The sequence below is a fragment of the Danio rerio genome, chromosome 9 (genome assembly GCF_049306965.1).
Source record: "Danio rerio strain Tuebingen ecotype United States chromosome 9, GRCz12tu, whole genome shotgun sequence".
Lineage (NCBI taxonomy): Eukaryota > Metazoa > Chordata > Actinopteri > Cypriniformes > Danionidae > Danio > Danio rerio.
Genome location: NC_133184.1, coordinates 44,814,318 through 44,839,505, shown reverse-complemented (window position 1 = coordinate 44,839,505; position 25,188 = coordinate 44,814,318). Strand labels below are relative to the sequence as shown.

Genomic DNA, 25,188 nt, shown 5'->3' with positions numbered 1-25,188 from the left:
GTTTTGTAATCAAAAAATGTGGTTATAATGGAAGTTATTGGAGCAAAAACAGCCACCAACAAAAAATTAGGAAGAAAAAAAGGAAATTAATTAAAAACCACGTATCAAAGGCAATGTTGTTTTACATGTTCAAGACTGTGATAAAATGTTTAAAAAATCTAATCCATAATTACTTATTAAAAATACGTCATTTTGTGTGTGTTTCACCAAATCAGTGACATAATTTATGAATTTAGCAATTAAAATTAAAATCCTGTAATTTTCTAAGAAATTTAGTATAGTTTTGATCAGCACTAAGATTTATGAAAAAAAAAAAAACATATATATATATATATATATATATATATATATATATATATATATATATATTAAATATTTATCTGATGCATTTTTACAGCAGTATAATTCAGTGAATGTTTACATCCTGAACAAAATATATATTTTCTCAAAATATAAGAATTCTCAAATAATTTATTAAAGGGCATCTATGATGAAAATCAAATGTGTTAGCTGTTTGAACAGAACTGTGTGTAGGTATAGTGTGTCCACAGTCATATTGGAGTGATATAAGGACAATAAGTCTCTTTTTAAAATTTCCTGACGTTAAAATAGGACCCAAATCCCAATGATTTTGAGGCTCACCGCAACGTGACGCAGGAGTGCGGTTTTCCCCGCTCACCGAATTGATTGACAGGCACGATGTTTATATAACATCATGTATACACATGTCCACAGAACATTTTTTGGCAAATAAACTGGGATTTAAATATGTTACAACTCTTTGTGATTTTTATAAGTTTTATAAGTTTAAAACGTTTTTAAAACAGAGCATGTTTGCAATACAGTAATATCACTATGTAATTCTTAACTGATATTATCACCACGGCTGCATGGTGTCAGTGAACGCGCACATGTGTATGTGTCTGTACTGCAAACGGTATTTGTGTGAGACTCATTAATTCAGAAAACCTTGAATCAACTCCACCACCAATACATCAAATAAGATTACTCGGTATTTTTGACTAATGAGCTGTATTTTAGCTTCATCTGAGTCTTTGTCTGTCACTGTGCTGTTTATCTGACGTAAGGCACGATGAGAAGCAGACATGCACTTTAGAACGGTGGGCAGGGAGAAGCAGTTCATTTGTATTTAAAGCCACAGGCTACAAAATCAGCAGTGTATTCAGACACCAAAAGGGGCAGATTCTGGAGGCTATAATAATAATCTGATGGGTATTTTGAGCTGAAATTTTACAGACACATTCTGGAGACACCAAATGTTTATTTTACATCTTGTAAAAGGCGTGGAATTGTATAAGGTGATGGTGTTTTAAAGTGTGAAATAAATGAATAGTCATACTCTGTTCATCCTTTCAGAAGTATTCGTCTGAAAGACACTGTATAGCAGCATGTGTATAAAACATACAATTTTAAAGAGATTATATAATGCTGTTCGTGCTTTCAACTTTCTGTAATGCGTAAAGTTTGAGTGTTTGAGCATGAAAAGATTCAATGTAAAGTTACAAAGTCACTCCAAAGGGAGTAATTCTCTGATACGCAGCAAGTGTGGGAGCAGCAGGAACGATGTGTTTTTGCATCTGCATGACAAGGTACAGCATGGTTTAAAAAAAGATCAGATATTTTCAGTCAAAAATTTTAAGACACATCGGGACACCTGGGAGTTACATTACATCTTGTAAAAAAAGCATATGTGACCCCTTTTCAACTTAGCTTCAACAGATGCTTCTTTTCCCTGGTGAGAAAGTTTTGAGTTCTGAAAGTCAGCGACGAAATATCTTATCTCAAAAGATCACTTTATTTCTCATGGCTGTGACCCTTTTAACTGTATGAAGAAGGATTTTGGTCTGCCCTTATTGTCTGTCATTTTACTTTAAAGATCTTGTTAACTTTTTCCCGGCCCACAGATCCAAGGCTCAACAACACAATCGTGCAGGGCTTTTGTGGCTGACTCTCATTGTCTCTCACCCTGAATTATTTATAGCTTGTCTGCCCTTGTTAAATTTAGTCTGTGAACTGCAGGGATTGTCTCTCGCTGTGTTGACTGAGGGATCCTGCCATTTGTCTCTCATCACTTCAGATAGCAGGAAGGATTCCACCCTTATCACATACTTACTGCACCCAAACCACAAAATCCAACAATCAATCCCCAGGATTACGCTGCAAACCTCCTGGGGCACAGAACATCGGATAGGGTTCTTTACACATTGGTTTCATGGTGTCTGATTTTTGATTAGAAGACAAATAATTTTTTGTGTATGAAGGGAACATATTCATTTAATTTCTCTTCGTTTGGTTTCTTTTTATTGTCTGATGGATTGCAATTGTTAATAATAGTTTAACTTTAGTGTTTGGTGTTTAGAGGCACTAGAAATAATTGAAAAACGTTTTATTATGCATTCTTAAAGTTACAGTATGTAAAGGTTGACAATTGAGGTTGTTTATTCAAAACAGAAAAGTTCATTAATGCCAACTTCCCTTAGTAGTGATGGCACTTTACGAACTTTGATCTTAAGCAAGTTAGTTGTAGGCAAAATTATTAGCCCTACTGTTTGTCAAATATTTCACAAGGCTGTTTAAAGGTGCTGTCGTTACGTTTTTGACTCCTTTAAAACATAAAATTACCATCATATGTTTGCACCTATTTAGGAAACATTCCAAATGAACATACTTGTTGATCTGAAAAGCAATGCTGAAGTAGAAGAAAGCTGACTTTGTTTTGGTTCTTTTAACCCGCCCAATGCCAGTTTAGACTATTATATTTCAGCACCCCGGGTTGCCTTGATGGAAAACAGCTATTTTTTTCATTAATTCATTCAGAAAGGCTCTCAAAGCATGAGCCCATGATCGAAATCGACATCTGGTGGACAATAGCAGAGTCTGAAATGAGACGCAGATTCAGAGTTCCACACATTGGTTTCATGGTGTCTGATTTTTGATTAGGAGACAAATTAGTTTCTGTGTATAAAGGGAACATATTCATTTCATTTGTCTTAGTTTGGTTTCTTTTTATTGTCAGATGGATTGCAATTGTTAATAATAGTTTAGATTTAGTGGCTGGCGTTTAGAGGCACTAAAAACAATTGAAAAACATTTTATGCATTCTTAAAGTTACAGTATGTAAAGGTTGACAATTGAGGTTGTTTATTCAAAACAGAAAAGTTCATTAATGCTAACTTCCCTTAGTAGTGATGGCACTTTACGAACTTTGATCTTAAGCAAGTTAGTTGTAGGCAAAATTATTAGCCCTACTGTTTGTCAAATATTTCACAAGTACTGTTTAAAGGTGCTGTCTTTACGTTTTTGACTCCTTTAAAACATACAATTACCATCATATGTTTGCTCCTATTTAGGAAACATTCCAAATGAACATACTTGTTGATCTGAAAAGCAATGCTGAAGTAGAAGAAAGCTGACTTTGTTTTGGTTCTTTTAACCCGCCCAATGCCAGTTTAGACTATTATATTTCAGCACCCCGGGTTGCCTTGATGGAAAAAAAGCTATTTCATTCATTCATTCATTCATTCATTCATTCATTCATTCTTTCATTCAAAAAGGCTCTTAAAGCATGAGCCCATGATCGAAATGCGACATCTGGTGGACAATAGCAGAGTCGGAAATGAGAAGCAGATTCAGAGTTCCACGTGAGGTTATTATTTAGCAAATAATGTAAATATTAGGTGAGCAGGTTACATTGTAACCCTGTGTCCTAACAACACGCTACATGGCGAGATTTGCAGTGAAAAGCCATTTTGCTCTTTGCACCAGACGAAACACGACAGAAATTTATACACAGCCATTCAGAAACACAGAATAGTGCACGTACTGCACTCCAAAGAAACGGTAAGTTTATAATCTAATTAATAAATATTAAACCTCTTGAACATTATTAAATGAAGATGCTGAGTCACTGATATGTGTTGGTTTGCAATAAATGTCATGTAAAATGGCATTCAAACTCAGTGTTAGCACTGAATCAAGCACATGCGGTTTACCTGAGGTGATCATTGTCTGTTTTCTGATGCTCAGCTACAAAAAATAGAAGCCGTTTCTAATATATCAATTCGAGGTGTTGGTTAGAACAAAAACCTCTCGCATGCCATTACATTTATTGAGAACACTGTTTAAATCAGCCTTTAGGCTCGATTGTCAGACTTGCTTCTTGATCCTCAATCTGGTAGCCTGTGCTTGCATTTGTTTTGATCAAGGAATGCAATACCTATTTCCACCACTGTGTGTCAAACTTACATACTGCACCTTTAATGGAAAGGAGATGTTTAATCATAACAGTAATAATAATAATTGCTTTTGTCTTTGCCATGATGCCATTGCATTATATATTTCTAATTATTTTGCAAGATACTAGTATTCATTTTAAAGTGCTTAAATCTTTAGGCTTAATTGGGTTAAGTAGGTGAGTTAGGTTAACTAGGCAAGTCACTGAACAACAGCTGTTTGTTCTGTAGCCATTTGAAAAAAAAATGGCTAACGTGCTAGTTAGTGTATAGTTTCTGTCAGCTTTGCATTTTTATTAAAGAAATACTAAAATATTATGGGTCAGAACAATGTTTTATGTCTAATTGTTATGTATTGTGGCAAGTAGCCATGTAGTAAGTGAGATATCATGCATCCATGAGGTTGTTTTTTGCTGAATAAATCTTCACTTTTACAGAACAGTACTCTGATTGATCTGGGTAATAATGTTGAACATAAAGATATATATTTTTTATTTATTTTTAAAAAGTGCTTTTATTTCAGCCACACTAAAAAAAAAAAAAAAAGATTTCATCAGAGAAGATATATACTATGGGAAAATCCCTTTCTCTGTTAAACATTACTTTAGAAATATTTGAAAAAGAAATAGTTTCACAGGAGGGCTAATAATGTTACCTGTATCTGTGCATTTGATTAAATATACCACCCATTTACAAATATGTATGCATTCTGAAAGCATGGGGAATCCAACTCATTTTCATGAGCTAAATTCCATTGAATTCATACATGAAGTTGAGCTGATAAATTGGCTCCAATAAACGCATATACAATAATGCTCATGACAGATCTTTCATCAAAGCTTTATCACTTACTGTTAAAAGGCAGTTTCCCTGTTAAGAAAGGGAATGATTCAGGACAATACATATTGTTAAAGTACATTGACAAAGCCATAAAGGACCGCTGAATCATAGTTATCTTTCCATCCACAGTTGACTGAAATCTGACAGGATTTGCTTTAATCCCTTTACCTCTCGTTCTGTCCCTAAGCTTAATAGAATAGTGACTAACTGCAAAATAAATTCATAAAATAATGTGCAACACAGTTATCTGCTACAATTTTTAACATCCTCATGTTTTAGTTTGCTATGGAAATAAGAAATTATAACTATTATATTTTATACTATTGCATGGGTAATGAGGATATGATGCCATGACAGTGTAACAAAATTGAGTTTTACTGGTTAAAATTAATTGACATTGTAACCTATATGCATGTTATTTTGTAATTTTATTTAACGGAATATATGGCATTGTATAGGTGATTTTTTCCATCTTATATATTCAGAAACGTGTTATTTATAACTTTAAAGAATTCTTTATTACTATTGTGATAATAATAATCTCTGTCTCCCTCTAGAGGACAGTTAGCTCAATTTTCCCACGTTTATGAGTAAGCACAGTTAAAACCAGGGATTCTCAACTGGCCAAGCAAACTTTTATGGGCACTTTGAGCTTAAATCACTTAAACTAAAGACAGAACATGCCATGAAATTAAGTAAAACAGCTTGAGTTTTTTTTCTTTTTTTACTTATTTAAATTGAGCTGAAACTGACACCTTAATTGTTTCATGTTCAATCCATATAAATTTGCAAAAACGAATAAATTAACTTAATTTCATTATGTTGTCCCAACACAAATTGATTGTGTGGAAGTCATTGTTACTGTGAAGCTGTGAATAACAGTATTTTACTAAAATAAATCCTTGTTTATCAAATTATATTTGATGTTCTCAGATTTCACATATGCACACAACATATGGTGAACTGCATCTCTTGAAGATCAGAGGTCTAGATAAATCAGTAATCTAGAAACAGCAGTAGTAGGAATTAGAGCTTTTAAAACTTTTTATTCAAGTTCTGGGTGTCACATGATGTAATGCTATTTCAATGCATGACTGCTGCAACACTTTAAAATAGAGCAAGGAAACTAGAAACTAAAAGTAGCTGCACATGCAGTCCACTGTCTGGCACCATTGATTCAGCCCACGTTTCAGTTTTCCAGCATATGAGAATTTGTGTCTTCACTTTATCGAGCATTTAATGAGCCTTCAAGTTAAAAGGCTTCCTTTTCTGATGATGCTAATCAACCCCTCTCCACTACAGTGGCATTTAAAATAGTGCAGAGACTTAAAATCAATGGATGATTTTGGTGATTTTTCTCTTTAAGAATATCTCTTATGTTTACCTAGGCTGCCTTTTATTTAATAATAAAAAAGTAAAAAAAATAAAAAATTAATTATATATATATATATATATATATATATATATATATATATATATATATATATATATATATATATATATATATATATAAAGAAATATTCCAAAATTTGTTTAATTATTCTAATTATATTCAATGTTGTGGCGTCATGGTGGCGGAGTGTGTAGCTGGATTGCCTCACAGCAAGAAGGTCACTGATTCGAGCCCTGGCTGGGTCAGTTGGCATTTCTGTGTGGAGTTTGCATGTTCTCTCTGTGTTGGTTTTCTCCAGGTGCTCCTGTTTCCCCCACAATCCCAAAGACATGCGCTATAGATAAATTGAATAAACTAAATTGGCTGTAATGTATGTGTGTGAATGCAAGAGTGTATGGGTGTTTCCCAGTGTTGGGTTGCAGCTGAAAGGGCTTCCGCTGCATAAAACATATGCTGAATAATTTGGCGGTTGATTCCGCTGTGTCGACCCCTGATTAATAAACGGACTAAGCTGAAAAGAAAATTTATGAATTTTCAATGCATCTAAAACCTGTTGTTGTTTGTTTGTTTATTTTTTGATGGCAGCACACATCACATGATCTTTCAGAATAATTCAAATATTCAAAGTTGTTACTCAGGAAAGATTAATTTCTTATTGTCAAATAATATACATTAATACAAATGTTGATAGAACGAAATACAAGTTTTAAATGTTTTATTTAATTTATTTAAATTGACATTTTTATTTATTTTTGGTACCTAATGGGTCCTTTGTAAATAAAATTACACTGGAAGTGGTGTTAGACATGCCAGCAGGGGGCACTCGACCTGTGGTCTATGTGAGTCCTAATGCCCCGGTAAAAGTGAAGGGGACACTACACTATCAGTTGGCGCCGTCTTTCGGATGGTATGTTAAACCATGGTCCTGACTCTATGTGGTCATTAAAAAAATTCTATGGCACTTCTCGTAAAGAGTAGGGGTGTAACCCCGGTGTCCTGGCCAAAGTCCCTCAATCGGCCCTTAACCCATCATGGCCTTCTAATCATCCCCATCCACCGAATTGGCTCTATCAGTGTCTCTTTACTCCACCAATAGCTGGTGTTTAGTGAGCGCACTGGCGCCGTTGTCTTGTGGCTGCCGTCACATCATACAAGTGGATGCTGCCCACTGGTGGTGGTGGTGTGGAGAGACCCCCCTTATGATTGTGAAACATTTTGGGTGTATGGCCATACACAATAAATGTGCTATATAAATACACATTACATTACATTAATGTTGTGTCCTTAAACATGAATTATTGTTATCTAAATGATTTAACAATTTCTCATTTAATGTCTATGTGAGTCACCTTATGTTGTCAGTCATACCAGTTGAACAGCCACCTAGTCATAAATATGCATGAGTAAACAAGCTGACATTTTAGCTTAAACAGTTGCTGCTGCTCATCTGCAAAGAAAAGTGGTTCTGTTTCTCTCACCGTGATTCACGTCCATACTGCTTACAGAAGCTTTCACATGCTACTAAATGGATACTATTTTTTATTGCTGCCACTTTGACTTATTCATACTTTTAGATTAGTTGATTTGGAACTACTGTATAAGTCAAAAATCCTGCTATCGTCTTTAGCAGTGAATCTACATGCTCTCAGTTTAGGCAGATTGGACATTTTGGTCTGAAGCAACACTTCATTGCTGTTTTTATAGGTTGCAAAGCCCTAAGAAACAGCTGTCGCCCTAAATGTTAGCTTTGCACAATTTGAGCAAGTTGTTTAGACATTAACAGTCACCATTAAATTAACATTCCTTTTTTTTGATGGGGAATTTGGCTGATTATTTACAACTGGGATAGTTCAACAGTTGAGTTTCATCTTTTTTGTATTTATTCAGCCTCAGGTAGGGACACTTTTAGCTAAGCTTAGCACTGAATCTGGAATAGACCAGTAGCATGTCACTCAAGGGTGGGGAGTGGTTATGACTCAGTGCTAGGCACACACTTTGCTGATGTCTTTCATTTATAATTCTGAATATCAGCCTTTTTATTCACTGACAAGTTTTCAGCTTGTTTTATCAACTCTGTGTGGTAATTTAACAATCAAGATGCCATCAATAAAAAAAGGAAAGTCAAATTTGTAATTTTCTCAAGTTATGGAACATGGTGTGGAGGATGATGCTGCTCTTCTGAAACCGTACACAGGTCATAGTACTAAACAACATAGACAGGTATCTTAATCTTAACTAAAAATATATATTGTACGTTTTAGGATGTTTTCTAAAGATTTGTGTAATTTTCTATCCACATTTTAGAAAAACAATAACTAAAAAAGACAAAAATCTGTGTTATGTAAAAATGACAAAGTCCTTTAAGGATGCATATTTCCTGTGTAGCTGTCTATTAAAAATGAACTCACCATCTTGCCTTCAGAGCATGTCAACTAATGTGTGCTCATCTCTCGTTTAGTTCCTGTTTTCCAATTATGTAAAGCAATGGCAACTATCTTTTAGTTTTATTAGCTAAAGGAGATGTCATGTGACATTACTAAGATTTAATTGTATTGGTTAAATATAATAAGTGTTTTTAAAAATGGAATTTTCTAATACTGCGTAATAATTCATATACTTAAATTACACCCTAAAAGTATGTACTTTTTTGTAAAGGAAAAATATATACTTTTGAGTGTGTGACAAAAGAGTATGCAAGCTTTGGGACACACTACTTCTTAATTAATAGATTGTCATGTTGCTTAGTCATGAGCCCTGTCAATCATTCACACATCATCCACATTTCTTTCACATTTATTTTATACCTTATTGGAGAAGCAGCAGCAGGTTAATCTGCCATTTAGGATTTTTTCATGCAGAGAAATCTCCTCAGGTCTTTGCCGGATAATTCTGCATTCAGATGTTAATGTCCAAACACATCTTTTATAAGTTCAGTGTTGTTGTTGCAGATGAAATGTAACACGGAAAATGCAATTTAAATATTTTACAGTTGGGTAGATATTAATAAACAGTCATACAAACATCTTTACCAAAGCCTCTCTACTTGATGGTTTATCTCGCGCGTCCATCGTGTTTGTGGTTTATTTACACTTTTTACCCGCATTTGTAGTTCTAATCGAATTCACGTCCAACGTGCAATGTATTGTGGGCAATATCAGCAGTTAGAGTATTGACGATTCTACACTTCAAACTTTTACCAGAAATAGTAAACAATCCTGGAACCTCTTTTCAACATACTAGAATTTGCAACATACTAGTTCTAATTTCAATTACTAATTAGGACGGATAGTATGTGAATTGAGACGCAGCATTAGTGTCATTTATAGATGATAGATGTCCTATAGAAGGTTAGGGAAAGACCACCTGTGACATAGCTTGCCAAGAGTTAGATGTGATTCAAAAACTGGATCTGATGATGAGTGACTATCACTAAGATTGGTGGAGTGCTTAGTGTCATTCATGATGTTAAAAAATATGTGAGATTTTTTTGGGCCCATGGATAAGATGGAAGAGCGCATTAGCATTGTTGAAGATGCGGTTAACTCAGAAAAGAGCAAGTTGGAAGGAGCAGCATGTCGCTTAAATTGCTAAAAAGAGTTTTGCTAATTTTAATGATGTTGCATAACTAGATAAGAGAGCTGCGTAATATCATTGCGCCTGCTGCAGTCATGGTATGGTAGCAAAGTTCCTTGATTATTACGCTAGAGGGAAAGTGAATTGGCCAAAAAAATAGCAACTTTTTATTTTCTCTTAATCATAGTACATGATGTATCTACTGAAGAGTCAAGCCTTAAATAGGAAATTATCAAAACTGTTGTTTTTTTTTTTTTTTAAGCAAGATGCTAATTGTCTAATCTAATTCAGTGATTTATATTAAACTAAAAGTTCTCCTGACAGACCCAGAGATCTTCTCGAATGTATATAAAAGTGGAAAACTTAACTGTGTAAAATTTAATTTCCCAATAAAAAACAACAAAAAAAGAGTTGTTTCTTTAAACCTTGTGAAAGTCACTAGTGTTTGTGTATCTGAACTTTTCATCTATGGTGTTTTTAGAAACGTCTTCTACAGCCCTCTGTTGGAAAAGTCCAGTAAGACGGTTATGAGTCTCTTTAACTGACTGTAGATGCTGGGTTTGCAGCTGTCCTTGGGGCGACACTTGAGCCTGTCATTTAGAGACACGACACCATTGCAAAAGCTCATCAGGCTGGACAGAAATGGATCAGCATTATAAATCATCCACAAGCCTGACAATTAATCCCTCCAAAATAATCCCCCTGGACTCAGCCGAACCTCACTTTGCCCTCTGATAGAGACCCTGCCCACATCCATGCACACTTACTGTAACTCTTATATTTGATTAAGCTTATTAAATTTGGCAACATATTTCACAACTGGCTTGTTTAAATTTTTTGTTTTTATAATATGTTTAAAGTTATTCTTCACAAAGGAATTGTCATTTGCTTATCTTTATATCATGTTTTAATAATTTTAATTAAATCTCTTAAGCTCATCAAGGCCGCACTTATTTTTATCAGACATGCAGTTTGATTTTCCAATGTTATTTGCATTTTGGTGGAACGGTGGCTCAGTGGTTAGCGCTGTCACAAAAAGGTCACTGGTTCGAGTCCCGGCTGGACCAGTTGGCATTTCTGTGTGGAGTTTGCATGTTTTCTCTGTGTTTGTGTGGGTTTCCTCCAGGTGTTCAGGTTTCCCCCACAATCCAAAGACATGCGCTATAGGTGAATTGAATTAATTAAATTGGCCGGAGTTTGAGTGTGTGTCAATATGAGAGTGAATGAGCATTTCCCAGTACTGGCTTGTAGGGCATCCGCTGCGTAAAGCATATCCTAGTTAAGTTGGTGGTTGCTTTGGCTATGGTGACCCTTGATGAATAAAGGTACTAAGCTGAAGGAAAATGAATGAATGAATGTATTTGCATTTTGAAAAACACTTTTCTATGTGAATATATTTTATAACGTAATTTATTCCTGATTCATAGTGGAATTTCACAATGAGCTTTAGTGGCACATAATCCTTCAGAATTCTTACTGTTATACTGATTTGTTGCTCAAGAAACATTTCTAATTATTATCATCAGTGTTGACTACAGTAATGCTGCTTTTTTTTTTTTTTTTGTGGAAAATACTTGTATTTTTAAAGAACATCCAAAACTGATGGTTGCTTTTATAATGCACTCATGTTTTCTAAAATAAATGTAGTTATTTTTGAACATCAATAAAGGGCCATTAAACTCCCCTCTTACGGTTCAAGTATATCTCAGAATTAAAAAAAAAAAGCATCATAATGGGCATTAAGCGCAGCGACCACAGGGAGGAGTGTGCATGGCCAGCAGAGCACGGGAGAACGAGGGGAGTGAACAACTGTTGTCAGTTGGTTCAAAAAAATGAGACAAACCGTGAGGAGATGCATGATTTTATAGTTTACAAAGTTAAAATGCAAAGAAATAAACAGTAAGTAATTTAATGCCCTGCAACATTTGTTATTCGTAATTTTGTATACACATAACCACAATTTGTTATATCATTAGAAAGATAATCATGTTTATATAAATACTATAAATAAGGAGGACTTCTCTCCTCCTGAATCCCCGGGTCTGAATGCAGACACAATGGATAGCAGTGCAGCAGGTCTCTTGCCCTGTCTATTTCAACCATTAACCCTGCTGGTAATCCGGAGGATTTTAAACATAGGCAAACACAGCTTCACAGATATAGGCAATGTGTCTAAATGGTAACAAAGTCAACTGATAAAAGACAAGTCCGCCATTCCTCAATTCTCACACAGCTCTCCTGACAAAAATGCTTGCTGCACACCAACAGCTTTTCTGTACCCGCCCCTGACAGCATTGCTGGGAAAACCATGCAACAAACTCTGTGGATCATAAAAAACAAACAGCACATACGACTCTTCATGAACAGCTAAATACTGTGAGCCATACGCTGAGTCCGCAAAGGGAAAGCATGTGCTCTCATGAATAATTAAGAAGCAGGGTTTTGTTATAGGATAAGAAAACTCAGCTATGAATAATAATGAAAACCGACGCATCATCACTCCACTAGCAGATTTGCGCTACGTCCCCGATTTGGATCCTGCTCAAAAATTATTTTAAATTCGGAAAATAAAATTAGCTGACAAAAGCTCAATTATCCAGTTTTCCAACATTGCCTTAACTGATGCATAACACACAAATCTAAAAAAAAAAAAGTACTCCAGGGAGTCTTGGACCTTTAATAATAGACTCTTTTCACAAGACTGTTATGACACATTTGGCGTTCATCATAATCTTAAATCTTTAAAAGTTTTTAATATTTAAATTTTTTTTAAATGTATGAACATTTAAATGTGTTTATGAATGTATTATATCATCTTTGCATCAAATTATAAAAACTAAATTACTGCTTATGCGAGGCGTTTCTAATGCAGTCTCTATGGGGCTGAGAGTAAATTTGAAGTTATTCTCTCCTCTAGCTGTCGTCATCAGTCTCACACATTTTTTTTCCTTTTTCTCAGCGTTTTGATAACACCATTGTGGAGTTTTCATTTTATTATTTCAGCAAATAGGATTGTAAAAAAAATGTTTGTTGTATTTCCCATTCACTGCACTCTAAATGTACCCAGCTTTGATGCCTACTTTTACTGAGAAACCTGGAAATGTGAAAAGGGTCTATTAATTATTATAACAAAGCAACATAACAGCATTACTTTTTACTACTGATGTTTTTGCAGTATTACATCTATCTAAATATTTATCAAAAATGTCCTAAATCATTAGAAATATTTGCATAGAAATATTTATGCTTTTCTCTTGCTTTAATCCAGAACAAATCTTTTGTTTTCTTTTGCATGATTTGCCTTTAAAGTATTTAAACATTTATTTTTATTTTTATTTTTTTAGCTGAGGGAGTCCTTTAAAGATCTTAAAAAGAAGTTCAACAATCTGAAATTCAACTACATGAAGAAAAACGAAAAGTCAAGAAACTTCAAGGCGGTAAAAAATCAGATCCAGCAAATTGAGATATACATTGAAAAGCTACAGGTAATGAAACATATTAAATTATAAGTGTCTGTTGATTTTTTTTGTGTGACAAATCTTAGTTAATTATACACGCTGATACCTCAGGAAATGTCTTCCTCTGTCAATGTTTTGACAATCTATTTCTAAAATGTTTTAGCTTTTAAAGAAGAAGCTGCAGGCCTTCACTCTGAAAATGTCCAGCAGCAGTGAGAGACATTTAATTGGCAACAGCCTCAGAGAGATTGAGGATGCCTTAAATGAGCTGCAGAGACAGGTGGGCGACTTTGACAGGGCAGTGGAGGAGTACAAACAAAACCTGGACATGAATGTCAAGCTCCAGCAGGCTTTAGAGGAGGTGGGGTTCACCAGGAACACATAATTAGATAATACCAGCTACTAAAACAATTCAGCAGCAATTTGACACTCATTTTATAATCATGCTGTGGATTGTGTTTACTCATTTATTGCATTTAGCTTCCAATTTCGTTTTCTGCTTTCCTTTCATTGTTAATGCTGCTAAGAAAACAACATGATTATGACTTGCTTTCGCTTATGTATGACTTCAGAACAGCTATAAATAGTCTCTGAAAATAGTCTCTCCTCTCACCTTTCATTTTAAATGCAGTATCAGTTCTGGTGCGACGAGGCAAGCTCCACAATTGTGCGTGTGGGTAAATATTCCTCCCAGTGTAAGACTAAGGAAGCGGTCAGCTGTCTCTACAAACAGTTTGAAAAATTTGTGTGGCCCACAATCCCACAGCAAGAGGAGAGAATTAGCCAGATCACAGAGCTGGCAGTGCAGCTGCATGGTGAGAAACTGACAATACAATCTGATTGATTCTCTTTACCATTTCAATGAGGACAGTATATAATAATGGTCAACCCTTACTTTAATGTACAGTTCACACCATTAACAAACAATGAACTAAGTTTTTTAACTCAAACTACTAATTAGCTGCTTATTGGGCTATAACTAGGATAAGAAGTGGGTTGAATTAGGGAATTTAAATAAGATCAAGTGCTCATGTACAGTTAATAGGCAGGTAATAAGTCAGTTTTAAATGGTGTGAATTGATACAGTACTTAAATTAAAGTGTAAGAAAGCCAAGAGTATTTTTAAGTAGTTGTTTTGAACCCTCATTCGTCATTATGTTCCTCTGGTCATTTCAAAACCCAGTAAACAAGAATTACATGCTCACTGAAAAAAGTGATGCATATTCATATTTGTGGATGTTTTCAAAACAGTGGGACAATATGATTATTCCAGTTTAACAGCTAAATTAGAATATATTATATTATATTATGATAAATACAAAAATCCTTCATAGTTTGTTTTATATGTTGTTTATTTTGTTTATGCAGGTGCTGAGGAAGGAAAGAAATACATGGAGAAAACAATCAACAAGCACCATGAAATTGTTGAATCAATAAAAGAGCTGTCAAATGGACTTCTTGACCTTGAAGCCAAACTTGAGGTGAAAACATGCAATTTAATTTATTTGCCCTTTAAGAGATTTTGTACAGTTCCAAAACTATATAAAAAATATACTTGACATAACTTTTGATGGACTTTTTCTATAGTTGGAGACCTTGAAACAGCCTTTAACACCTGAAGACAACAAAAAACGAGACACTATTGATACGGTAAACACCAATAACACTTTGACAATTGCAATCATGCTATATTTATATTGTTCTACATTTTTAAAATTTTATGATTACAAGTAAAGTGGAAATTATATTCAAGACATCGTTCCACACTTCTATAAATTATTTGTTATCATGATTAATTTGTATTAAAATCTTATGAGATCTTTAAAAATTTAATATAAATTCACAGTCAATGAATCTTCAGAGTCACTAATTCACCATCATCATTAGAGCTAGTATTTGAATGATTCTCTGGTATATTGTTTGAAGGGATGACAAAACGGGTGATTTTGCTCCCAAGAATATAAAACAGATTGGCTATAAGGCTCATTCTCAATTCTATTTTTGTACCCTTACCTCGTTACCCTTGAAACAGAGTTTGAAAGGGAAGGGCTTCAAAATTTAACCCTAAGAAATGGGACAGCACCCGAACACGTCATCATGTCATCGCGATCTCTTCCTTCATATCAGATCAGACGATCTGCGACTGCTGTAGTTACTCCAGTTATGTTATTTTTTTGGTATTTATTTTCAGGAAATCACTGAAGGCAACAAATATCATGTTATCATGACGATATGATGTAGCTATAAGATCGTAACTGTATCGTGTATTTACACCGGAGCCATATTAATCTATGTAATCATGAAAACAACAATAACATTAGACTTTTCTGACAGGGTGTTTGAGTGTCAGATGTGAAAGTATGTTGTGGGACTGCTATACAGGAGTTATTATTAGGAACTATAGATAGGTTTTTAGCGTGTTCTTTTGAGGGGTAGGGGGAAGGGGAATATCATACGGCTATCAGCCAATCAGATTCGAGAAACAGACAAAACTGTTGTGTGTGTGTTTGTGTGTGTATAAAGTATATACTGTATATTATGTGTATATGTATTGTGTATATATAATACTTTTTTTGTTTTTCAATTGTAGTTAAGATAAACTTAAACTATTGAAAATAAATTGTTTATTTAAATTTATTTAAAATTTTAATAGTTTACTAAAACAATTTTGTGGTTTTGTGAACTACAATAACCTTGATTCCCTGACAGATAAATTACACTTCCATACTCCAATGTTAAATTTAATGTAGCATTGACAAATCACAAGACAAAATAAAAAAAAACTGTAAAAAGTTTGTTGAGGATACAACTTATTAAAAATAGGTTTAAATCATTATTCAAGAAATTTTCATTTGAAATTTTTTGCAAAAATGCATTATGAATCTACCATGCATGTCTGAAAAATGACCCAGATTCAAACCTTGATTCTAATTCTTTCTTTCTTTCCTTTTTGTTACCACTTCAGCCTGAACAAAAGGAGAGTGGACATACCCCTGAGATGACAGGTCCACACTGCACTAAAGAGATGCCCGATGGCAAGAGTCCAGAAACCAAGAAACCTCAACTCCGCAAAACACGGAGCCAAGATCTGCCAGACAAACATCATACAGAGCATCAGAAAGTGTTGTCAGAGACTAGATCTTACACACAGGAAGCCTATTCCAAGACCAGCAAAGTGGAGACCATCACCAGCAAATCTACCATAGAGAAAAGAGAGGAAATGCACACATCTTTCTCTCACTCCCACACCATTAATGTGAGCCGTTCCCCTGTGCAGCGAGAGAAGAGGAGTCACTCTCTCATGCTAACAAAGAGAGACTCGCAAGAAACTCCTCCACCACCACCACCTCCTCCTCCTCCTCCACGAGATCCAGGTCTTTCTCGCCCCAGCATCATAAACATACAGAAAGAGTTACAGAGTATGGAAAAACCTTGCCCTGTTCAGAAGACCAGCTCTGAGGACAAGTATCAGGCCTGTAATAGAAATCCCCCTTTACATTCATATTCCAAGGTGAGCCTGCTTTGACATTAGAGGCATTCTGTGAAACTGATCCCTTGTTAAATATTTTTAATTAAGAATGTAAACATACTAGGGCTGCACAATATATTGTAAAATTATTCAGCTAATGTCAAAATTAAATTTTAGTTAATGCATTTACTAACATTTATTGCAGTTTTTTCTCATGTTAGTTAATGTTGGTTAATAAAAATAGTTACTTATTGTTAGTTCATGTTAAGTCATGGTGCATTAACCAATATTAACAGGCATGAACTTAGAATTGCTGTACAACAGGGGTGGCCAATCCTGTTCCTGGAGAGCTACCTTCCTGCAGATTTCAGTTGCTACCCATATCAAACACACCTGAACCAATTAATTAGGACCTGAACACCATGGCTGCGTCCGAAACCGCATACTTCCATGCTATATAGTACGCTAAAATCAGTATGTGAGGCGAGTAGTATGTCCGAATTCATAGAATCCCAAAATCAGTATGCGAGAAGTACCCGGATGACTTACTACTTCCAGCAAGATTCTAGAGTGCGCATCCTATGCATGCTGCGCTATCCCATGATGCCCCGCGAGCAAATTTATGAATGGGAGTAAAGCGACGCAATTGACGCAGGTACGTCACGTGACCATGACAAAATGGTGGATGTAGTACGTCCGAATTCCATTCACTAGCTGCATCCCAAATGGCACACTATACACTATGCACTCATGCACTATGTACTTATGCACTTACACACTCAACAGGAAAGTATTCGTATGTAGTGGTGTCCCAAATGGCACACTAATGTTTTTTTACTAAGCGGAAATTCCAACCGTTTCCCTGATGACGTTTGACGGTTGCCAAATCAGTGAAATAAACAACCGAATTATCAAATAATACCTGCCGTGAGTATTGTCGCATTCACCATCGGGAGGCGCTATAATCACTCTTGTAGGAGAATTTTGCTTTCACCATCCAAAATAAATAAAGCTATTCAACATGTGCGTCCGATAGCTCCGCCCCTTCCGCAACGTAAGCAAACCTGCGGTCATTGAGTGTGTGAAGTGTCCATTCCACACTTCATTTTAGCAGCTGAATGAGTGCATCATCCGGGTAATTAAAGTGCACTCATTATTTTTAGAGTTTTCAGTGTGAACACACTACTTACACTATTTATACTACAAAATGGCGTAGAATAGTGCATAAGTATGCGATTTGGGACGCAGCTATACTTTTCACGTTCATACTGTATAGAACATACTTTTCTAATGGCCGAGTAGTACGTTTAAATTCAAATGCAGTACCTACTGAGTAGTAGGTGGTTTCGGACGCAGCCCATGTAATAATTACAGGCAGGTGTGTTAAATATGGGTTGCAACTGAAATCTGCAGGAAGGTGGCTCTCCACGAACAGAATTGGCCACCCCTGCTGTACAAGTATTGTTCATGTTAGTAAGTACATTAACGGAATTGTCAAGTGTGATCAGTTACGCTTATTTCTATGATAGCGTATTAAATTTTAATAATTTAATTATTATTTACAAGTTAAATTCATTTTATGTGCCAAACATTTGTGTCTTGCATGCATAGGTTTTCCAAATTTGATCAATCAGTTGTCACCTTATCTTTATATATGCCTCTCCAGTAGGTGTGTTTTTAGGTAGAACAGGCCCAAAGTGAACCTGGCGCCTCAAATCAGAGAGCTGAACATAAATACTAACGGTCGGAGCAGAAACGAGAGGAAAATAACAACAGCCAATAAAACAGTCATTCATAATGTTTTAAAATTTCTGCACCTTGACATTGTTATTTTAGCCTTAAATAGAATTAATTTATCAGAAATATTTCTCTATTATCTGTTCTCAAAATGATCATTACATAAATTAATAATTTTAAAATATAGCTATTAAAATAGCATTTCCCCCTGTAAATATTATATCATAGGAAATATCATCACAACAAACTACAAAAATATTGCAGATTTTCCCAGTATTGTGCAGCTCTAAATCATTCAAATTACAGTTATTTCATCTTCATTTACAAGCAGCGGGGTATTGACAGCTTTTGTATATTTCTGTCCGTTCGCATCCCGTCCCTTTGTGCCCCCTGGCGGCATGGTTGCAAACTGCTGTTACACCTAAAAACGTTTTACTTTGTCCTGCGGCAGTTTCACACACGGTGGTAGGGGTGATTTTGATCTGTCACTCACTGTACATAAATTTAGGGCTTTATGTTAACATCAGCTAACCTGCCAAATGTGGGTAGATTTCAGTGGGTTTGTATGTAAGACAGCCATGCCTACTAGCCACTTTGGCTGGTTGAAAATAATTATTAAATTGTTAGTGCTGGCTAGTCATTAAAGATAAGAATTATAGTTTATGATTGTTTCAATATGTCTAACTCTCCATTTATGTAAAGTTAACTGGTGATCTGGCCTGGACAGACTATTGTGCATAGTTTAAGTCTGTTGAGTGTGCTCTTCAGCAGCATTGTTTTGCCATTGTGTTCACGTGCTCAACAGAAATGACTTTTATAGGGGGGAAATTAAATACATTTAATTAAAAATTTTATTAATTTTACATAATGAACTTATTACAACTGTCAATTAAAATGAAATCTTGGTTTTATTTTGAGGTAAGTTATGTATTGGAGTTTTACATACAGAATACATACACACATTCATACATATATACATACATTGGTGAATAGTTTGAATTTAAAGGGGAAATTAGTTGTTTTTCTTTCATTTATTTGCTATTTTTCACCCCTCTAGATTTCTTCTGCTCATCATTCTGTAGAAGAAGACTTTTTACCACATGGAACACCAGAGCCAGCAGCTACTTCAGGAAGTCTACACGAGGGTGACTTCCATCCTGACCATCTCACAGAGGAATCATTCTCCAATGACGAATACGAATGCACTTCTCCAGATGACATCTCTCTGCCTCCTTTATCCGAGACCCCAGAATCCAACATTATCCAGTCCGAAAATGACTTTGATGATGGTTATTGTGTGAGCTCGCACAGCCATCGCATAAACCAATATAGCCACCAGTCCCAATCCCATCATGGTGAAACCCTGCACCAGAGACAGCAGGATTGGATGTCAAGCCAGGCTGAAGGTTACCCATCACCAACTGCTGTCATGGGGACCAAATTTAGATCAGAATCGTCCTCCTTTGTTCAAAGCCCTCTCACTGTCCCTGCTCCTAATCTTGTTTCAAACACCATCTCCACTATTTTAAAGAACAAATCTGCCAACCCACCGCCATGCAGTGTCACTGAAACTCATTACTCAGTGCATGAGAGTCATACCGAGACACAAAAGTGTGTGCATGATTCCAGTTTGGGTCAGTCCAACGCCGTTCGGGCCAATAACACGCATGCAACCCCCACCCCATTAACAACAGAGTCAGATCTCTGCAAGCCCACAGCCATCCGAGAGGAAATCAAGCGGGCGTCTTCCAAAAAGGTTATGGGCAAACTAGAAAGCAACCCAGGCCCAAACTTCTCCAAACCTTTGTCTAATGCCACAGTAATGGAGGGCTCTCCGGTGACCCTGGAGGTGGAAGTCACTGGATTCCCTGAGCCTACATTAACCTGGTGGGTAGCTTATAACAAACTTGACCTATAAATGTAAACATTCTTTGCTAATCGACCATTGCGCCCCAAGTCTAGGGGAAAACAACATGGGCATAATAAACAAAAAAGATGGTGGATGGTGGATTTCCCAAACAAAAACAAAAAACTTATACAAAGGCTCCCCTTTGGTCGACAACCAAATGCAGACACTCAGTTGAGTGTAACTGAACAGATTTATCATAGAAAAAGAAAAGTAGCCATTTAAATGAGCATCTCTTTAGAGTGACCACAGGCCAAAATGACAAACAAAAGAATCTGCAAAGTAAATGATCTAAATAACCTAAAAACTCTTTAAAGAAAAATAGAGGAAGCTTATCTTCCTCCCTAAACATAAACAAAGTCAAAAGTAATCAAATTAATAGGCAGGTCACCCCATACAAGCTCAAACTCTCATTGCATGGACATTTGTACAAGACTAAAGTTTGGTCGTTGGCTGGAGGAGTAGGAAAATCCAGGAGCTCTCCTTTCCCAGCAACCATTGCACCACAAATGAGCTCCTAGAACTTTGCCGAAAGTTCCCCTTTATAGATCTCTGCAATCAGCAGCCAATCAGAGCCTAGATCACATTAACATGGGAGCCTATGGGATAACACAAAAACAGCACATGAAAAACAACACAAGCAATGCTCAACAAAAAATAAATAAATAAACTTTAGCAATCACATCAACAGTGAGGCTTGCTATTCATAATATAATATAATATAATATAATATAATATAATATAATATAATATAATATAATATAATATAATATAATATATTTTGTGCATAACAGTTTAAGATTTTGGGGTCATTGAAAATGTGTATTTATTTGTATTTTAATAGAAATTTTGAAATAAATGATTTTATCCAGCAGATTGGTTTAAATTAGTGTGATGGAAAAGGATAATTTATAATCCAACAAAATATTTATATTTGAAAATAAACATTTATTTTCAATTCTTCTAATTTCTTGGCATCAAATAGTAATGTCACAGTGTGTGCAAGATAAAAATTTAGATATTTTAACATTTATAATCAAATAAAATATCATCCAGAATGATGACTGCATTGGAATGGAGCAGTGACTGCTAAAGCCTCATTATAGGAAATACATTTTAAACATTAAAAATAATTAAATGTATTAAAATCCATAGATATTTTCTATTTGTATAGCTTTTCTACTTTACTATAATTTTAATGAGATAAATGTTCTTTATTTATATTGTGTATACATTTACAGTTGAATTATTGCCCTGCTGTATATTTTTCCCTGATTTCTGTTTATTGGAATGATTTTTTTTTCAAAACATTTCTAAACAGTTTTAATAACTCATCTCTAATTATTTTAGCGTTACCATGATGACAGTAAATAACATTTTACTACATATTTTTCAAGACACTTCTATACAGCTTAAAGTGACATTTAAAAGCTTAACTAGGTTATTTCGACAAGTTGGGGTAATTAGGAAAATCATTGTGTAATAGTGGTTTGTTCTGTAGACACTCTAAAAAAATAGCTTGAGGGCTAATAAATTTTACCTTAAAAGTTTTTTTTTTTTTTTTTTTTTTATGAAAAACTGCTTTTATTTTAGCTGAAATTAAAGAAATAAGACTTTCTCCACAAGAAGAAAAAAAAAAAAAAAAAAAAAAACGTTATAGGAAATACTGTGGAAAATTCCCGGCCCTGATTAACATAATTTGGGAAATATTTGAAAAAAAAAAATTACAGGAGGGCTAATAATTCTGACTTTAACTGTATGTATACATATATGTGTATGTATATACATCTAAATTGGTGGAAAATCCTCATTATACAAACCATTGATCGACACTGCAGTTTTTAAAGACTAATTTCACAGGATTGTTGATGTAGATAAACACACATTTTTGTCTGTGCATGAAGGCAGAGTTGTTGAAAAAATGCAGTATTTCATTTTAATTGTCCATTGTTTTTTCCACTGTCATGCATAGATTCCATTTATACTAACTTCTTCATCCACATTTCCTTTAGCTAACCTTTCCATTGTATTTAACCTCAATAAGACTTTCTACTTTAACATTTCCTCTAATGTCTCTCTTCCATTGTGTGTGTGTATTAATGTGTGCTTATTTTGCTGTGGTGTGATTGTGTGACATAATAATCCACTCTTTGTTTAGGTTCAAGAACGGACACAAACTGGCCAATGATGAGCATATAGAACTGTCCCATAAAGAAGGCAAGCATGCGTTGTTCATTCACAGCTCTGCAGTGAGAGACTCTGGCCAATATGTGGTTACTGCCTCAAACTCAGCCGGCACAGTGTCGTCCAGCTCCATGCTGCAGGTCAAAGGTAACGGCACTGACCTTGATGTACTCAAACTGGACTGGCACACCTGCTTTGGCACACTTTGCTTCTTCTTGTGGCTTCTCTATCTGCTGTTACTATAATGGACACTGTCATTAGCAAAAACACATGGATGTTGGACTCCACATCACAACCGCTAATGTGCACACAATTAACTGTGTGTGGTGGCTGCACAAAGTAATCGAGCACATGGGTAGCTGATATAAATATATATATTTTTTTTTCTTTGTTGTTGTTCGTTTTCTTCATCTAAAACTATGCTGGCAGTTTAGTAAGTATAATCTGGTTGTAATGCATGCAGCTCTTATGATATTGTTTGACTACATTGAATATCTGTAGGTAAAAAAATTAAATTGCCATACTGTAAGAGCATGCAGTGCATTATTGTAGTTAAAATGGTGCTTTGATAAGGTGATCAGTCACAGGACCTAAATATACACTTTACCTTATACATTCATATACATTTTAACCACAAAACATTGTTGTTGAGTGTTTTTTATTGACATACTTCATCAACTACCCATTGATTTGTTCATAAACACTGAAATCACTGTAACAATGTTTTGCAATAATTGACGTAGTTAATGAATACAAGTTATTCTGTTTTTCCTATTATATTATGCAAGTAGCAACTGATCTGCATGTAGTTCCCTTTGTGATGGTAATGAAGCCATGGAATGCTCTCCAGTTATTTATAGTTGCAGTTATGAAATAACATGTTCAGCATTTTACTATTAAATCCTTTATTTTTAAAGAGTTTCTGCTTTAATAGTATTCATTTGAACAAATTCACTTCTGTTTTATTAAAAATAATGTTGAGGAAAAGTTCACCTAAAAATGAAATTGTGTCCATCTTCAAGTACTTCCAATCCTTTTGAGTTTCATTTTTATGTTAAACAAAAGAAGATATTGAAAATAAAGCTGAACGAAAACTATCAACATTTATAGTATGTAATAGACTCTGTGATAGTCAGTGGTTACCGATTTTCATCAAAGTATTCTTTCCACAAAATAGCCTATGAAGAAACTCAAACAGGTATGACAGAGTTTATTTTTTGAGTGAACTGTCCCTTCATCATCATTTATTCACTCATCTATGCAAATGTTTAATTTTCCGTTAAAGATTCTTTTGGAAGACTTTTTTGAAGGCTTAAACAGTAAAAATTGGATCTCTAACACAAGTCTCCATATACTTTGGTTGTGAACAAATAAATACATTTAGAGGCATTTCTTCAATCACCAACTTTTGTTCTCAACTAAAGCTGGGATAGCACAATGTAAATTTCTGATGATCCACCCCTTTACCATTTTTTGTGTCAACAATATGTTGTTTGGTTAGATCATATTGAGCTTGACTAAATGAATAAATATAAATGCTAAATCTCAGACTGAACTGAAATCTGCTGATTGTAAATGTTGTTTGAGTTTAGATCAGCTTGTTGTCATATTTGAGAAAAAAATATGTGTATTTTCCTGGTGGAATTTGCCCCTACAAGATGTGTACGCCATTGTCAAAAAGGGATGGTCGTGGTCAACATCACAGGTAGACAGTGTGGTTTAAACAATGCTTAGTTTGTACAAATACGACCAGAGAGTGGGGGGGTTGGTTGTTTCGGGGGTGAGTTTCTGAATAACACTGTTGAGGGCCGGGTTAGTAAGCTAACTGTACTGTGGTGTTTGTAACTGAAATATTTAAATGTGTGTGTATATATATATATTTTATTATTTTTATTATTTTTTTTAATTGGGTAAAGAGGAAAACACTGTTATACAATAACTTGCCTAATTAATCTAACTTTCATAAAATATCCTAGTAAAGCCTTTCAGTTGCACTTTAAGCTGAATAGTATCTGTCAAAATTACTAGAATAATATTATTTACTGTCATCATTGTACACTCAGAAAAAAAGGGTACAATGTTGTATCTTAGAAGGTACAAACCCTTGTCACTGGGGCAGTAACTTTTTATGGAACAAAATTGTACCTAAAGACAACGAAACAAATTTGTACCATTGCAGTTTTTTAAGGTCATGATTTGTGACATGGGAAAATGAAATGTACCTTTGGTTTTTAAAACATGCAGATACAATATTGTACCTTCATCAAAGGTACAAATCTGATCCATGAGGGCACTATGTGACAAGACACTTTGTACCTTAACAGTGTCAAATGAGTTTCTTCAAATTAAAGGCGTTTTGCTTTATTCAAAATGCG

The 25,188-nt window shown here is 34.9% G+C and overlaps 1 protein-coding gene across 3 annotated transcripts in view; it reads left to right on the top strand.

Moving 5' to 3' along the window:
• The window catches only part of ccdc141 (coiled-coil domain containing 141), a 68,344-nt gene that overhangs the window by 37,141 nt on the left and 6,015 nt on the right, over window positions 1-25,188 (top strand). For all 3 annotated transcript variants that reach the window (XM_068223673.1, XM_001921349.8, XM_073913142.1), the window contains 8 exons: window positions 13,404-13,544; window positions 13,681-13,878; window positions 14,149-14,332; window positions 14,886-14,998; window positions 15,105-15,167; window positions 16,483-17,028; window positions 19,781-20,610; window positions 22,788-22,960. In XM_068223673.1, coding sequence (XP_068079774.1) covers window positions 13,404-13,544; window positions 13,681-13,878; window positions 14,149-14,332; window positions 14,886-14,998; window positions 15,105-15,167; window positions 16,483-17,028; window positions 19,781-20,610; window positions 22,788-22,960 — 2,248 coding nt within the window. The remainder of the gene's footprint in view (window positions 1-13,403; window positions 13,545-13,680; window positions 13,879-14,148; window positions 14,333-14,885; window positions 14,999-15,104; window positions 15,168-16,482; window positions 17,029-19,780; window positions 20,611-22,787; window positions 22,961-25,188) is intronic.